Here is an 18,714-nt window from a genome sequence, read left to right on the forward strand (position 1 = left end):
TACTTTCTTTATTTAAAAAAAATGCTAATACTGCTCATAGCATAATTTTACAGAAGCATGAGAGTGAACACTGTAGCACCAGGCCGAATAACACAGAACAAATAAAAATTGATTTTACAGACTAAAACATGAGGCCTTGCAGCTTCCCAACACATAAAATACTAATACACACCCAGGGGAAGGTAGCTTTAGGAGACAGACAACTTTTGAAGTAACTTTAAAGGTTCTTTAATTTAAAACTTTCAAGAAACACGTTAAGATGCTTTTAGGAACCTTCAAGAAATGTTATCTAATGGTTCCTCAAAGCATCTTAATGGCTTCCTCCACAGTTCCAAATTGAGGACCCCCCTAATATTTCCTCAAGAAGCTCATACTTTAAACAGGACAGTGGCCTTTGTGTGGATATTGATAGCATTGTTCCATATGGAAATTCATGAGGAGGAGGAACAGGTCAGCTCTGCTGAACCACAGCCTGCTCAGCAGCCATGGAGGAGCTGGTTCCTGTGTCGGCTGAAGTCCACTCTTTTATACAAGTCTCTAAAGGCCCATCTCCGCAGGCTTGGCCTGTGCAGGTCAGTGGAAAAGGAAAGCAGTAGTGGGCTGCAGGATGAGGTGTGCTTCATGACTGGAGATTACCTCTGCAGATGGCTCACTGGAGTTTCCTTGAGTAGTTAGCCAGGATCTGTGTGTGTGTGTGTGTGTGTGTGTTGTGTTTTTAGTGCTTTAATGTCCTGCTCACTGTTTTGGAAGATCACATTTTGAGTCACTGTATGTTACAGTCTGTGGTATCAGATCTGCTCTATGGTTACAGCACTGTTCTGCACTTTCTTTTTTTTACTTAAATTTAATTTCAGATAAATTTAAGTAACTTCAACTCAGTTGTAAGACTTAAATGTTACATAGAGTAAATAAGTGAACTAAACAATCCTTTCTTTCAGTAAACTTTACTCAATTTATTTTTGCTGAATCAATCCTTTTTTTAGTAACCTTTACTTGTGTAATATGTGTTTTAACTAAAAATATTGAAATTTCAGGAATTATAGTATGTATCATACATTATTTGAGTGATATTGTATAAATTAAGTAATTGTAAGTAGGTAATATTGTTTGCAGAAATTAAGTCAAATTTACTAAAATAAAGGATTGATTGAAGTTTAGTTCACGTATTTACTCTAACATTTAAAGCCCCACTACGTAGGATTTCCTTGATTCCCACGAGCACAAAATCTCAATCCTACCTAGTGGAGCTTTAAGTCTTAAAACCGAGTTGAAGTTACTTAAATATATGTGAAATTAAATGTACTTAAAAAAAGCAAGTGCAGAAAGTTGCAAAACCTTTTTAAAGTAAATTTTACTCATCATTTTTCAGTGTGTGTTATGGCACTGTTCTGTCTGTGGTTATGGCATGTTTTTTTTTGTTATGACACTGTTCTGTGGTGACAGAACTGTTCTATGGTTATAGTACTGTTCTGTCTGTGGTTATTGAACTGCTCTGTTTTGTAGCACTGTTCTGTCTGTGATTATTGAACTGTTCTATGTTACAAAACTTCTGTTCATGGTTATGGCACTGTACTGTGGTTATGGCACTTTTCTGTGGTTTTGGCACTGTTCTGTGGTTATGCCACTGTTCTGTGGTTACGGCACTGTTCTGTGGTTACGGCACTGTTCTGTGGTTATGCCACTTTTCTGTGGTTACGGCACTGTTCTGTGGTTATGACACTTTTCTGTGGTTTTGGCACTGTTCTGTGGTTATGACACTGTTCTGTGGTTACGGCACTGTTCTGTGGTTACGGCACTGTTCTGTGGTTACGCCACTTTTCTGTGGTTATGGGACTGTTCTGTTTTACAGCACTGTTTCTTTGGTTATGGCACTGTTCTGTTTTACAGCACTGTTCTGTGGTTATGGCACTGTTCTGTGTTAGAGCACTGTTCTGTCGTTACGGCACTGTTCTGTGGTTACGCCACTTTTCTGTGGTTATGGGACTGTTCTGTTTTACAGCACTGTTTCTTTGGTTATGGCACTGTTCTGTTTTACAGCACTGTTCTGTGGTTATGGCACTGTTCTGTGTTAGAGCACTGTTCTGTCGTTACGGCACTGTTCTGTGGTAACGGCACTGTTCTGTGGTTATAGCACTGTTCTGTGTTACAGCACTGTTCTGTGGTAATGGCACTGTTTTGTGGTTTTGTCACTGTTTTGTCTGTGTTTATGGCATTGTTCTGTGGTTATGGCACTGTTCTGTGGTAATGGCACTGTTTTGTGGTTTTGGCACTGTTTTGTCTGTGGCTATGGCATTGTTCTGTGGTTACGGCACTGTTCTGTGGTAATGGCACTGTTTTGTGGTTTTGGCACTGTTTTGTCTGTGGCTATGGCATTGTTCTGTGGTTATGGCACTGTTTTGTGTTACGGCACTGTTCTATGGTAATGGCACTGTTTTGTGGTTTTGGCACTGTTTTGTCTGTGGCTATGGCATTGTTCTGTGGTTATGGCACTGTTTTGTGTTATGGCACTGTTCTGTGTTACTGCACTGTTCTGTGGTAATGGCACTGTTTTGTGGTTTTGTCACTGTTTTGTCTGTGGTTATTAAACTGTTTTGTGGTTATGGCACTGTTCTGTCTGTGGTTATGGTGCTGTTCTGTCTGTGGTTATTAAACTGTTCAGTGGTTACACCAATGTTCTGTTCTAAAGTTATGGTACTGTTCTGTCTGAGGTTATGGCGCTGTTCTGTGTTTACGGCACTGCTGTGTGGTTACGGCATGGTTTTGTGGTTAAGGCACTATTCTGTGTCACGGCACAGTTCTGTTTGTGGTTACGGCACTATTCTGTGTCACAGCACTATTCTGTGTTATAGCACTCTTCTTTGTTATAGCACTGTTCTGTCTGTGGTTATGGCACTGTTCTGTGTTATAGCACGGTTCTGTCTGTAATTGTAACTGTTCTATGTTACAAAACTGTTATGTTCATGGTTACGACACTGTTCTGTGGTTACGGCACTGTTCTGTGGTTACGACACTGTTCTGTGGTTACGGCACTGTTCTGTGGTTACGACACTGTTCTGTGGTTACGGCACTGTTCTGTGGTTACGACACTGTTCTGTGGTTACGGCACTGTTCTGTGGTTACGGCACTGTTCTGTGGTTACGGCACTGTTCTGTGGTTACGATACTGTTCTGTGGTTACGACACTGTTCTGTGGTTACGGCACTGTTCTGTGGTTACGGCACTGTTCTGTGGTTATGACACTGTTCTGTGGTTACGGCACTGTTCTGTGGTTACGGCACTGTTCTGTGGTTACGGCACTGTTCTGTGGTTACGGCACTGTTCTGTGGTTTGTTTGCTTTTTGTTCTGGATGGCTTTGTTGTTACTGTATGTTCCCACAGTAAAGGGTGGGACTTAATCATCTGTGAAACTAACAGATTCCTGCCCTTTTTAGGTCTGTGTGTGTGTGTGTGTGTGAGCGAGAGTGAGGAGGGGAGAGTTTATGAGTGTTTTGGGGGGGGGGTACAGAGGGACAGAAGCACAGAGAGACAGAGTAGGGAAGAGAGGGACAGAGAGAGAGAGGGAGAAAGAAAGTGACAGTGGGAGAAAGCTAGAGGGAGAAAGAGATAGAGGGAAAGGGAAACAGTGGGAGAGAGAGAGGGACATAGAGAGAGATAGAGAGAGAGGGAGGGGAGATAGTTGATGAAGTGGTTCTGCTTGTTTTCATTTTTCTCTAATGAGTGCTGTCCCGCGAGGAGGAAGGAAGCTCCAAACAACTGACAATTCCAGCAACTCTCTCCCTCTCGTTCTCTCTCTTTCTCTCTCTCTCTTTCTCTTTGTTTCAATCATTTCTATTGGACATTTAAAACACTGGCTGAGTGGTTGTTCTGCACAGCTGTTATGGGCATATCAGAAGCTGTGCTCTGAGTCTGTGCCGCTGCAGTAGTCTTGGGCATTATCCTGGAGCGATGTCGTCCCTCTACTCTCGTAATAAGGATCTGTCCTCCCGCAGCAGGAAGTCTCTGTCGGACTCGCCACCCTCCTCCCCGTCCCCCAGCACCAAAACCTTCAGAGTAAGAACCAGCTGTGCATGTTTGGGATGTTCTGAACCTCAGTAGGAATGTGGAAGTTATCAGAGCTGCAGGGCTAATGTAACAGTAGTGTTATAGTCAGAGTAAATGTACTGTTATAGCAAAGTATTAATACTTTTATGATAATAGAAGAGTTATAATAGAGTAATAGTAGAGTTATTGTAGAAGTATAGCAGTGGAATACGGTGTAGTAGATAAATACTAGTGTTATATTAGAGTAACAGTAGTTTCAAAATTGTGTTACACTAGAGTTGTAGTGGATTAATAGTAGCGTTCTAGTAGAGTAACCATAGTGTTATAATAGAGTAACTGTAGGGTCATATAAGAGATACAGTAGATTAATCAAAGTGTTATAGTAGAGTGATATTACTGTAGTGTTAGAGCAGAGTTACAGTAGAATAATCAAAGTGTTATAGTAGAGTGATGTTAGAGTAGTGTTATAGTAGAGTGATGTTAAAGTAGTGTTATAGTAGAGTGATGTTAGAGTTGAGTAACAGTAGAATAATCAGTGTTATAGTAGAGTCACAGGAGTCTTATAGTACATAAATTGTTGTGCTATAGTAAAGAAACAGTAGTGTTATAGTAGAGTTATAGTAGAATAATCAGTCTTATTGTAAAGTTATAGTAGTGTTAGAGTAAAGTTATAGTAGAATAATCAAAGTGTTATAGTAGAGTGATGTTAGAGTAGTGTTAGAGCAAAGTTACAGTAGAATAATCAAAGTGTTATAGTAGAGTGATGTTAGAGTAGTGTTATAGTAGAGTGATGTTAGAGTAGTGTTAGAGTAGAATAATCAGTGTTATAGTAGAGTCGCAGGAGTCTTATAGTAGATACATTGTTGTGCTATAGTAAAGAAACAGTAGTGTTATAGTAGAGTTATAGTAGAATAATCAGTCTTATTGTAAAGTTATAGTAGTGTTAGAGGAAAGTTATAGTAGAATAATCAAAGTGTTATAGTAGAGTAACAGTAGGGTTTCAGTAGAATAATCAAAGTGTTATAATAAAGTAACAGTAGTGTTATTGTAGTGGAATAGTAGTGCTATAGTAATGTAACAGTAGTGTTATAGTAGAGGATTAGTAGTGCTATAGTAAAGTAACAATAGTGTTATGATAAAGTTATAGTAGTATAATTAAAATGTTATAGTAGAATGTTATAGTAGAACAGTAGTCTTATAGTTGAGTAATAGTAGTGCTATAGTAAAGTAGTGTTATAGTAGAGTAATAGTAGTGCTATAGTAAAGTAACAGTAGTGTTATGATACAGTTATAGTGGTGTTATAGTGAAGTTGTAGAAGAATAATGAAAGTGTTATAGTAGAGTAACAGTAGTCTTATAGTTGAGTAATAGTAGTGCTATAGTAAAGTAAAAGTAGTGTTATAGTAGAGTAATAGTAGTGCTATAGTAAAGTAAAAGTAGTATTATGGTAAAGTTATAACTGTGTTATAGTAGAATAATCAAAGTGTTTTAGTAGGGTAACAGTAGTCTTATAGTTGAGTAATAGTAGTGCTATAGTAAAGTAAAAATAGTGTTATAGTTGAGTAATAGTAGTGCTATAGTAAAGTAAAAATAGTGTTATAGTAGAGGAATAGTACTGCTATAGTAAAGTAACAATAGTGTTATGATAAAATTATAGTAGAATAATTAAAATGTTATAGTAGAATAACAGTAGTCTTATAGTTGAGTAATAGTAGTGCTATAGTAAAGTAAGAGTAGTGTTATAGTTATAGTAAAGTGTTATAGTAGAGTAACAGTAGTGTTAGTAGAGCTATAGTAGCGCTATAGTAAAGTTACGGTAGAATAATCAATGTGTAATGTGATCTTAAAATAACAATAGTATCAGTTATCACAATTATTTAGGAGATAATATATTCCAAATATAAACAGTTGTTGTGACAGTTCTATTCATGATAGATTTCTGTACAAATCTGATTACAGAGAAAACATTTGATACACAGACTGAAAGCTGTGTTTGTGTAAGCAGAAGAGATGCTTCTGAACACGCTTCATGCTTTAATCTGCAGCTGGATTTGATTTATCTGAGAATAATGAACATCAGAAAAGGGTTTGATCTAAAGGCTTCCATAGCCCTGTCTTACTCCTGCTCACTCTGACAGCAGTGCAGAGTTTGCATATTGAACCACTGACAGATATTTGACGTATCAGATATAGTATCAGTTTACATCAAGTGTTTTGTGTTTAAGTTTGGTGTACTGCTGGGTGGTTAATAGGCTTGTACATCTCCTTGTACAACTCCTTTATTTGGCAGTGATTCATATTTTACACTTTTTTGTAAACTGAAATAAAAAGCAATTAAGTTTAAAGGGAGCTGCTTGCTGTTTGTTTGTTTTATATGGGTTCAATTTTATTATTGTCAAAAGAGCGGTGATAATATTGCAAATAACAGTAAACTCAAACTGCATCTTCATGCTCCAGACTGGACTCACTTGTCATAATGAGGCTGGAGGTAAAGGTAGAGTGACAGCAGAGCAAGGTACAGTGAGGTAGGGTAAGGTAGGGCAGAGTGAGGTAGAGTAAGACACACAGAGATAGAGTGAGGTAGAGCGAGATGAGAGAAGTAGAGTGAGGTAGGAACAGGTACAGCAAGGTAGATTGAGGTAGAGTGAGGTAGAGTGTAGTAGAGCAAGCTTTAGTGATGTAGAGCGAGACAGAGAGTGAATGAGAATAGAATGAGGTAGGGAAAAGTAGAGCAAGGCAGAGTGAGGTAAAGTGAGGTAGAGAGACAGAGTAAGGTAGAATAAGGTAAAGAGGCAGAGTGTAGTAGAGCAAGGCAAAATGAGGTACAGTGAGGTAGAGGTCCACAGTGAATGCACACACCAAACTACTTCTTATTATGGTAAAATAAGCGCAGCAAAGTTAAGTGCTGAAAAATCTTAGAGAAAATTTAACTTTTGTAGGATCCTAATTTATCACATCGATATCGGAATATCCAACAGCATTTTTGTCCATATCACGCACTACTATAGTTTGTATATTTGATTGTTCTAAATGGTGATGTTTGTTACTTTAGTGGCACATCTACAAATAAAAAATAATTACACTTGCTTTTCTCAGTTGTTAAAAAGATAATAATAAAAAAATGAATCTGTAATAGAGAATCTCTCATATAATCAAAAAATACTAAGATTATATTTTTGTTAGAATGGCTGGCTATCTCTATCCTGCCTTTTTTGACCTCAGAAACACAAGCTCGGCTGGAGAAACTCCATTAAAGGCAGTGTTGATGTGATGTCATGTGTTTATGTCAGTGAAAAAAGCTTGTAAAGTCAGCAGGTGCTGCTTACCAGCTGTTTTGGTTTGCACAGTGCAGCACACGATGTGGAAGAAGAACTAAAAAAGGAGCTAAACTGCCAAAGCTCTTGCTGATTAGAATGTACTATTACCAGGACTTATTTAAGACTTGTTTCCTCATTCATAAAACATCTAAAAACCTTTTAGATTACCCACTAAATCACTTTTCACAAGATTCTTTACAAATCTATGAACCCTGACAGAACATTAAACCATGTAAAGAAACCTTTATAGGTTTTCTTTTAATCATAATCAGATTTTCCCATTACATTCAAATCCCTACTCAAGTACGTGGTCTTGAAATTTCCATGACGAGAGTGGACTGGTGTTGGCAGGGTTTCCTCTGGAGAATTGAGGAGAAGCATGTGTTTTATTTTTAGGATGCCTCCACTCTCCCTGCATTGTTTTCTAGGGTCTTTTTCTTTCTATCTGAAACCGCTGTTCACATTCAGGGGAGTAATAATATACAAGCCATACATTGATCAGATAAAGCGGCTCATATGAGGATTGAGAGAGAGAGAGTGCCTTGCAGATAGTGACTGGCAGAGGGAGACTATAAGGGAGTGACTAAGAGGGAGTGACTGGTAGAGAGTGACTAGGAAAGAATCCCTGGGAGAGTGTGGCTGAGAGAGAGTGACTGGAAGAATGTGACCCGTAGAAAGTGACTAGGAGAGTGTGAGAGGGGGTCTATGAAAAGTGACTGGAAGAGTATAACTAAAAAGAGTGTGACTAGGAGAGAGTGATTGGGAGAGAGTGAATGGAAGAGTGTGACGGGGAGAGAGTGATTAGAAGAGAATGTTTAGGAAAAAAGGGCCTGGGGGAGAGTGACTGAGAGTGTGACTAGGAAAAAGTGTGACTAGGAGAAAAATGACTGGGAGAGTGTGACTAGGAGAGAGTTACAGGGAGAATGTGACTGGGAGAGCAAAATTAAGAGATAGTGACTGGGAGAAAGTGACTAGAAAAAAGTGACTGGGGGAGAGTGACTAGGAAAGAAGAAACTGGGAGAAAGACACTAGAAAAAAATGACTGGGGGAGAGTGTCTGGGAAAGAGTAACTGTGAGAGAGTGACTGGAAAAAAATGACTGGGGGAGAGTGTCTGAGAGAGGGTAACTAGGAGAAAGTGACTGGTAAGAAGTGACTGAAAGAGACGGTATATAAAAAGTGACTAGGAGAAAGTGACTGGAAGAGTGTGGCTGAGAGAGAGTGACTGGAAGAATGTGACCAATAGAAAGTGACTAGGAGAAAGTGACTGGAAGAGTGTGGCTAAGAGAGAGTGACTGGAAGAATGTGACCCATAGAAAGTGACTAGGAGACTGTGACTACAAGAGTGTGACTAGGAGATAATGACTATAAAAAAGTGCCTGTGGGAGAGTCAGTAGGAGAGAGTGACTGCAGTAGAGAACAAAGTAATTTCCTCCTATGGCCTACAACACTGTGGCCATTCAGTCAAAAGTTATGTAAACTGTAAATGAATAACCAAGAGAACATAGTCCTGACTACACACTGATGGTGATCGAGAAGAGGGGCATAGTCATAGTGATAGCAAATAGTGATGCCAGGAGCCAATAGAATGTACTTTTCATGTAATGTACTAAGGAATGTTAGGTAAACTTTACCTTAATTCTTTAGTGTGTCTCAGCTGTTCAATTTAGATAATAATTACGACAAATATGGGTCAAACTCTACTCAAACTGTACAGAGGAGAATTGAATCATGCTACTCAACATCTTGCGAATAAACTCAGAAATAATAAACTGCTCAAAAGTACCCCTGAACTCAGGTTGTAGCCTAACTAACTACTTTCACATATTTGTATCTAACTCCAGATTATCCAACTGCAGAAAATCGCTGTGTGGAGAGAGAGAGAGAGAGAGAGAGAGAGAGAGAGAGAGAGAGAGAGAGAGAGAGAGAGAAGGAGAGAGAGAGACTTATCCTTAAGAGAGAAAGAATCCAAACGCTGGAGAGTTAAAGACTCAGGGAGAGATAAAGCTGAACCCTGGAGACACTGGAAAGCACAAAGACTTTTATGGAATTGTGTATAAGGCTGCTCACATTTTCCATTTTGCAAGCTGGCAACATGACCAACCTTGTTTCATGGGAGGGGGGGGGGGGGGTGGGCAGGTGGGGGAAGGGGGTCTCAGTGGTCTTAGCTACCGGCGTCCAGATCCCCTTTGGCAAATAATATACTTGCTACTAAAGTCAGGGAAAGAGAGGGAAGAAAAAAGGGAAAAAGAGGAAAACTGACACCTATTTTAAGCACTTTAATTGTTAATATGTTCTGTTTTGTTTTAAAATAAATACAAATTAAATGCAGAAATAATAATAATAATTTTTCTGCTGTCAAATGTTACACACTCCTAAAATACTGTTATCTAGGTTATATAACAGCAATGCAACTAAAAAATAAATGCACATTAATTGTTGTGATCTATATTCTCAGTATTTAAATAGAGTGTTTAAGACCTGCTTCTAAAAGTACCACTGCTTGTGTCTTTGCTTTATCTGAGCCTCTTGTAAGTGGATGGATAGTTATTAAGTAATTGTAATATCTGTATCTAACACAAGCATGCTGTTATCAAACAATTAAAAAAAAAATGTTTTTTATAATTGTTTAGTCTTTTAGTGGGCTTATTTCTAGACTCCGCTAGTCAAAGCTTAGCCCCCCTTCATAATCTGTAGTGACATCCATCTAGAATAATGCATACTGCATTAAACTGTAGAAAAGAAAAACAGCACTGGGCCAACAAAAAAAAAAAATTCTTATTAGAGGGTGAAATGAAACTTTTTTTCATTGCATAGGAAAACCAATAGAAACCAATAGGGAAGATGTACAGGTTAAAATATACAGCTCCAGAAAAAAAATAAAAAAAACACTTTCTAAATCAGTTTCTCTGATTTTAATATTTATAGGTTTATGTTCGTGTAAACTTAACATTGCTGTTTTATGTTATAAACTATGAACAAAATTTCTTCCAAATTCCAAATAAATTTTTTGTAATTCAGAGCATTTATTTGCAAAAAATAAGAACTGAAATAACAAAAAAGATGAAGAGCTTTCAGACCTCAAATAATGCAAAGAAAACAAGTTCATATTCATAAAGTTTCATAAATCAATATTTGGTGGAATAACACTGGTTTTTAATCACAGTTTTCATACATCTTGGCATATTTTCCTACATCATTGTTAAACCCTTTTTTTCTGATAGCTTTATGCCAGAGGAAAAAAAAAAACATTAATTCATTAATAAAAAAAACAATTGAAAAAAAAATTAAAGAAACTCATCATTTTTGTTTTTCAGAGCTATAGTTCATTGTAAGTACATTTTTTAATTGAATGTTTGTAAGTGTTGTAAGTGGTTTATTTTAGTATTTTTTTAAGTTAATTCTACTTCACATTTTTTCAGTGCAGTTATAAACTTCATATTATTTAGTAAAGTATTTTTGCTGTGTGTAAAAATCTAATTCACAGTACTCAAAATACTCTGTTGGATCAATGTAATTTTTTTTTGTTTTACTCAGTTTAGATGGTTGCCAGAAATGGAATTTTACCTTTTACTATTTAATGTAACATATAAAGTTTGGGTTAGACAGAAAACTAAGTTGAAACAACACATATTTTTATGTCAGCACTGTCAGGTATTTGTAAGTACTGTGGTCTTTAAATGTGTGGTCTGTGCTCAATAGGCACAAGAGGTTTTGGTTAGGGTTTATGTTCTGTGGTCAGTAAATCTGTGTTGTATTCAGGATGTCTGTAGGCCTGTGGGTAAGCTATTGGCAGTGTGTGTGTAAATTATGGGCAACATTAGAGTTTATGTGCATGTGGTCGGTTTTTCTGTGCTACAATGTGTGGTCAGTAGGCTTTTCTGTGCAGTTAGTGGGTTTTCTGTGTTTTATTGTATGGTCAGTAGGTTTTTGTGTGATTAGTGGGATTTCTGTGCTTTGCTTTGTGGTCAGAAAGTTTTTTGTGCTTCACTTGTGTTCAGTACGTTTTTTGTGCTTTTTTTGGAATCAGTAAGTTTTTTGTGCTTTCTTTGTGATCAGTAAGTTTGTTTATTGTTATGTTTTGTGATCAGTAAGTTTTTTGTGCTTTCTTTGTGATCAGTAAGTTTGTTTATTGTTATGTTTTGTGATCAGTAAGTTTTTTGTGCTTTCTTTGTGGTCAGTAAGTTGATTATTGCCTTCTTTTGTGATCAGTAGGTATTTTTGTGCTTTGCGTTGTGGTCAGTAAGTTTTTTTTATTGTTTTGTTTTGTGATCAGTAAGTTTGTTTATTGTTATGTTTTGTGATCAGTAAGTTTTTTATTGCCTTCTTTTGTGATCAGTAGGTTTTTTTGTGCTTTGCGTTATGGTCAGTAAGTTTTTTTATTGTTTTGTTTTGTGATCAGTAAGTTTTTTGTGCTTTGCGGTCAGTACGTTTTTTTTCTGCTTTCTTTGTGGTCAGTAAGTTTGTTGTGCTTTGTTTTGTGATCAGTAAGTTTTTTTGTGCTTTGGTTTGTGGTCAGTGAGTTTTTTTTATTGCTTTGTTTTGTGGTCAGTAATTTTGTTGTGCTTTGTTTTGTAGTCAGTAAGTTTTTTGTGCTTGGTTTTGTGGTTAGTTAATTTTTTGTGCTTTGCTTTGTGGTCAGTAATTTTTTGGTCTTTAATTTGTGTTCAGTAAGTTTTTTGTGCTTTGTTTTGTGGTCAGTATTTTTTTGTGCTTTGTTTTGTGGTCAGTATTTTTTTTTTTTGCGTTTTGTTTTGTGGTCAGTAAGTTTTTTGTGCTTTGTTTTGTGGTCAGTAAGTTTTTTGTGCTTTGTTTTGTGGTCAGTAAGTTTTTTGTGCTTTGTTTTTTGGTCAGTAAATTTCCTGTGCTCTGCTTCTGTGCAGTGAGCAGCAGGTTTTTAGCGGGAGGTGGTCAGAGCTGTTGAGAGCACGACCACATAAGGCCAGGCCTGTCTCCCGGCGCTGTATAAACATTCTTAGAGCTTCGGCTCACTAGAGCCAGTGTGTCTGCTGCCCAGTATACTTCCCCTTATACACATATACTGTATACATACTTCAGCACTGATCCAGGCAATCCCATTCATGTATAGGACAAAACTTACATCTCTTTTTTTTTCACTTTTTGACTAAATATAAATCTGCCAGTTGTTAAATGTTAAATGTACCAAGAGAAATGCTAAAAAATAACTAGGACTAGAATTATTTTACACTGACTTCCACTAAAATTAAGAAAGTTTTTTCCTCCCATGTGAAGTGATATAATGTTTTTGTTCAGCTGCAACAGTGAATTTGTTTACCGTATTTTTCGGACTATAAGGCACACTTAAAAACTTTTAATTTTCACAAAAATTGACAGTGCGTCTTATAATACGGTGCGCCTTTTGTATGGATTTTACTCGTCAGGTTGTAAGGAGCAGTAAACACACACTCCGTGCAGCGTTATAGAGAGTTTCAGTGCTATACAGAGTCCAGAGCCGTGCAGCTCCGAGGCTGAGCAGCAATAGCATTAGCTAGATGCTAACCGCTAAGCTAGCTAGCTTATTCACTGTTCAGAGATCAGTATTTTCTAAATTTAGCACTTTTAATACTGCTGGAGCAGTATTATTAGAGTTAGATGCTAATCGCTAAGCGTTCACCGTTCAGAGGTGAGTTATCGGCCTGTAAGTCTGTGCTGCTTTGCCTGGCTAGCATTAGCTAGATGCTAAGCGCTAACTCTCTCAGAGGTGAGTTTTATCAGCCTGTAATCTGCTTGTTTACCGTGTTAAAACAAGCTACGGGGGACGAATCGCTAGCTAATATCTCACTGTCTTACCAGAACACGCAGGATTACTCAGTGTAACGCTGTCGTTTAAGTTTGGGTTAACTTTACTAGTTTAGGTGACTAGCTAGCGTGCTAGCGGATAGCTATGCTAACGCTGGTGCAGCAAGCCTTAGTGGACATCTGGAAATCTAAGCTTACTGTAAATAAACTGAAGCACGTTACTCACCCAAATAAACAGTTTTCAGGAGAGGAATCTGTGTAGATTAATATCCAGCACTCGTTTGACTTTGAAAGAGCTAGATTTATATATACTGAGACGCTCCACCGGCAAGCGACCACCCCCGGTGGGGGAAGGGAAACATGGCGCCACCCCTGTTCACTTTGATATAGGCACCCTTTCTAGTGTCACTTAACGCGCCTTATAATGCGATGCGCCCTATGTATGGAAAAATAGGCGTTCTTTGATAGTGCGTCTTATAATACGGTGCGCCTTATAGTCCGAAAAATACGGTACATGCAATCCATTCATAATCAGATTACTGCAGTTATCTGATTATTCAAATAGTCAAGTAAACAGCATGAGCCTATTTTCGCTCAGTAATTGGAATTCTCAGTATACTTTTAACTATACTTTTATATTTTCAGATTTCTCAGCCTGTGAATATGTTATTTAAAATGTAAATAATAATCAAATTCTAGCTGATGTATGTTTAAACTGTGGTTCATTGTGTCAAAATAAAAACATGGCAGGTTTGAGATTTACGTGATCTCTCGCCTTATTCTGTGATATTATTGGCTGGTTGCAACACAAAAATCCAACTATTGTCTGTGTTACATGGGGTACCTGGGTCATGCAGAAAATGGTATCATAGTCCTAACTGGCAGTTGGTTAGCTGTTGTTGGTTGTCTTGTTCTCTCTTTCGCTCTCTATCCCTAAAATGTCAAGGAAGAAACCCAAAAAGGTTAATGTTAATAAATGAAATACATTAAATTAAAATGTAGCTTCAATAAATGCATTTTTCACAAAACATTAATATTTGAAGTCTAGATTATTATGTTTATAATTTCCTTTAAGTGTACAAATCACTATGTGTAAATTCACAATAAAATAAGAACATTACCATTTCTGAGTTTAACATACATAAAAATATAAAGGAAAATAAACAGCTTTCAAATCTAAAGCTCATTTATATAGCTGAATCATATCTTACTGGAAACAAATACTCTGAATATTTAATACAAAACACTATAAAGAAAATGTTTCCAAGGATGCTGGCATTTTAGAACAAGCTATGCTATGTTCTATGCTATGCAGTCAAGCCATTGCTCAGGGAAGAGAGTAAACACTCCAGTTACAGCTTAAAACTGTAAAAAAATAGCCCCCTCCAAAACTTTAAAACATGTGCTGTATCTAATGTTTTAGTAAAAACACTAAATTACAGAATGTATACAAGTACAAAGAACAGGACTGTCATTCTTAAGCAATGCTATTCTTTAACAGCGCCTATGCTAAGCTAAGTCATGAAAGGGATTTCCCTCATCTTATTCACTCGAAATAATTCAACCAAAACACACTCAACGAGGACAAAAACATGACAAAAAGTCCCATGAACATTTCAGTGTCCAGTTGGGGCACTAAAAACATGCCAAAAGACATTTTATACCTCTATAATGAGAAGAAAAAAAGCCCACACAGGTTCATGTGTCATTAGACACTGGTAAATAGCCTATTCTGAGCTAACCTAGCCAGAGGCTGTTGTTACCTTGTGACTGGGTGAAATGAAAAGGACCTCTTAGCTTTAGTTAGTTAAACGACAAAGAGCTAAACATTCTCAAGCACTGTTAATACAAACAAATAATAGAATAATGGTAATTATACTGAAGTTAATAAGAGATTAAATGATGTATAAATTAATTAAATGAACGATTAAGAAACATTCATAATAATAATAATAATAATAATAATAATAATAATAATAATAATAATAATAATAATAATGTATTTTTCGCACTATAGGGTGCACTTAAAATCCTTTAATTTTCCCAAAAATCAACAGTGCGTCTTATATATCCAGTGCGCCTTTTGTATGAATTTTACCAGCCTCTCCGCTGAAGTGCAGCGTTATACAGGAGCTTAAGTGAAGTTTCTATGGCACCAAGGCTGGAGCAGTATTAGCATTAGCTGCTAACCGCAGCGCTAGCTCTTTTGCCATCCAGAGGTGAGTATATCAGACTGTAGCCTGCACCGTTACCTTGTTATAACAATAAAACAAGCTACGTGGTACAAACCAATTGTTAATATCACCCTGGGTTAACAGAACCCTCAGGGTTCTTCAGTGTATCTCTGTCGGGTGGCATTTACTAGCACTTAGCGCTGCTAATCGTGGCTAGCGCTGCTGCTAGCTGCACTGTTGAAAGTAACTTACTTCAAATCTAAGCTTACTGTAAATAAACAGAAGCACATTACTCACCCAAATAAACAGTTTTCAGAAGAGAAATCTGTGTAGATTAACATCCAATACTCTTTTTTTTTATTACGTCATCCAGTGCACATTATGTATGACAATAGACCAGAAAATAGAAGTTTATTGAGTGCACCTTTTAATACGGTGTACCTTATAGTCTGTAAAATACAATGTTAATGTTAAGTAATAAAATGATAAGTCCCTATGTATTTTTACTGAAAATAAATGTTTTTTCAATCCACTACATCTGACTAATGTAACCTTTTAGCCAGTATCTGATCTATAAATGCTTCAAAATGCCTTACAATCACATTTTTACACTTTTTACACTTAGTTTCACTGAAAGTGTTTCCCCTCCTCTAAAGAGATACAAGGTTTTTGTCCAGCTGTGACATTATGTTCAGGTATTGTATAAACTTGACATGGCTTTTCATGAGTCACTTTTAACTCAGTAGTTTACATTCACTGATGTAAATCCTGTGGCACAGATACACTGACACAGGACAGAAGAAATTGAGCCAGTTACTGGTTTAGTGTTTTCTTCTGTTGAAGAAGACAGTGAGAAGCTCAGATAACTCCACTCTGTTTTGTCCTTTTTTGGAATTGTTAAGGTCTCTGTCAGTTTGGGCATAAGACCGTTTTTTCCCCCCAAGTGTATAATCAGGCTTGATGTGTCTAAACAGGATGTGTGGAAGTGTGTGTTTCTCATCTCTCTCTATCTCTCTCTTTCTCTCTCTCTCTCTCAATCTCAATCTACCTATTAAAATAGTTTGCTTTATTGGCATAAACATATAGTGCTCTGGAAAGAGTTCTATAATCACAGACTTTAGTTCTTCTGGTTTTCTGCATACATTACTAACCCTTCTTTCCTCCTTTCACCGTGTTCTTTAAAACTCAGGACCCCACAGGATCACCCAGAGCATGTACTATTTGGATGGTGGGTCATGCTAAGCACTGCAGTGACACTGACACAGTGGTGGTGTGTTAGTAGTATGTGTTGTTTTGGTATGGGTGCATCAGACACAGCGGTGCTGCTGGAGTTTTTAAACACTACTACTAATCACTACTATTACAGCTACTATTAGACACTCCTATTGAGCTGCTTCAACTTGTAGATAAAATGTCATCCACAGAAGCTCTGAATCTGTTGCTGCGGATTTTGTGCTGATCATCCTCTAGTCCTTCATCAGTGATTCTCAGCCCAGCAGTGATACTGAGGTGTTTAAAAACTCCAGCAGCACTGCTGTATCTGATCCACTCCAACCCCCAGCACAACACACCCTAACACATCACCATGCCAGTGACACTGCAGTGCTGAGAATGACCCATCACCTAAATAGTAATAGCTGCTCCGTGGGGTCTTGACCATTAAAGAACAGATTTAAAGAAAGAAAATTAAGTATGCAGAGAAACAGATAAAGGACTACAATCTGTAATCATAGAACTACAAGGCGTCTTATATGTTCAGTGGAGCTGAAAAAAAAGTAGTAGTGGCCATAGTGGTATGCTTGAACTTTGCAACATGTTTAACCACTAGAGATTAAATTAATACTTATTAACCAAAATTATTTCGCTTCCTGTTATATGTTTGGTTGGAATCTCTGTTATGAATAATATGTATTATTTTGATTTAATTATGAATTTGTTTATATGTTGTGACTAATGTGAAATAATAAAAATGACTAAAATAAAAAATAGTAATATAATCATAAATTATACTGAAAGTAACTTTCTTTTGCTTGATTTTCTTTTGCAGCATGATAGAACAGGTAGGTAAGTACTGAACCTTCAATTCAAATGTATGTATATATATATATATATATATATATATATATATATATATATATATATATATATATATATATATATATATATATATATATTACATAGTACCTTAGACTTATGTTATTTTATAAAACCCTTTACAGAAAATTGTTTTTCCATTAACAGTGGCAGGACAGATGCCAGTAGTGTGGAGGGCTCCTCAGACAGACTGAGCCGTACAAGCTCCTACACCCGGCGAGAGAACCGCTTAGCCTCTCTCAATAAGGCAGATGACGACTCTGCTTCCAAAGACTATAAAAAGGTTAGTAAATCCCTGTTTGAATAGTTGAGAGCTTTAATTTATGTTCAACATTTATGTTCCTCAAGGGTTTCAGTTGTGGACACATCACTATTTGAAATGTAAAGTCTAAAAATGGGCATCTACTGCATAATATTAAGAATAAGATTACATTGTTATTCTGAACTCTAGGCTAAAGTCTTTATCATTTTAAAGAAAGCTTCTCACACACTGCAGCAGATTGCCAGGTACTTAACCTACCCTAAAGCGTTTGGATATTCTTCAGGTGGGTGTGGCTAAAACTGAACAAATAAATAGGCAGAAAGGCCAGCATTTTTGTAAATGTTCTGCATGATATTATACACCATAATCTTGAGGATTTCTACTCAAGCTTTACAAAAACAGGTTTGAAAGGAAATGTTACTAAAAAGCAAATATTTTTTTTTAAATACTTGATAAGATATTGAAATAAATCGGCAACTGTCCAACTATAAAAAAAAAACACAAAATTGGCACTTTTAATTTTATTGTCCTACATTTAATTTAAAAATCAATATATTAATAAATACAAAAAAACAGGTCATTTCCAACAAACCTTTCGTTTCATTATGATTGTCACTAGTTTCTATGTCTAATTCCTATTACTGATTTGAAATGATTAAATCTTCCTCAGTGTCCTGTAGGGAGTCTCTAAAAACCTTAAAGTCTCTCGAATGTGAATAATATATTTTACTGCAGAGACAAAGGGTTATGTATCTTCTATACTAGGTCTGGTAAGAAGTTAACAGTGGTAATTTTTTGAACGTTGACAATGGTTTACTCTGTCTTGTACCATCAAATCCAGTTAATCCTATTGTGATAGCATTAATAGGGCACCACATCACATTAAAAACTTCCTCAATCTCTCATACCTGTTAAACAACCATATACTGTACTGCATCCCATTTTCTCTATTTGAAAAGACAAGCTTTGGGACATTGACTAGAATGGGTGACATAGAAGGTGCTTGATGCTCAAGAGCAAATGGGCACTCATTAGGATAAACTCTGTTCATCTAGAGGTCACATCATTA

The 18,714-nt window shown here is 36.8% G+C and overlaps 1 protein-coding gene across 5 annotated transcripts in view; it reads left to right on the forward strand.

The window, feature by feature from the left end:
- The first annotated feature begins 3,504 nt into the window (after positions 1-3,504).
- LOC103026736 (protein phosphatase 1 regulatory subunit 12B) overlaps positions 3,505-18,714 on the forward strand; it is a 38,291-nt gene continuing 23,081 nt past the window's right edge. For all 5 annotated transcript variants that reach the window (XM_049462808.1, XM_049462810.1, XM_049462807.1 and 2 more), the window contains exons 1-3: positions 3,505-4,049; positions 17,337-17,353; positions 17,531-17,666. In XM_049462808.1, the coding sequence (XP_049318765.1) occupies positions 3,945-4,049; positions 17,337-17,353; positions 17,531-17,666 (258 nt within the window). In that variant the 5' untranslated portion in view covers positions 3,505-3,944. The remainder of the gene's footprint in view (positions 4,050-17,336; positions 17,354-17,530; positions 17,667-18,714) is intronic.

The sequence above is a fragment of the Astyanax mexicanus genome, chromosome 13 (genome assembly GCF_023375975.1).
Source record: "Astyanax mexicanus isolate ESR-SI-001 chromosome 13, AstMex3_surface, whole genome shotgun sequence".
Classification (NCBI taxonomy): Eukaryota; Metazoa; Chordata; class Actinopteri; order Characiformes; family Acestrorhamphidae; genus Astyanax; species Astyanax mexicanus.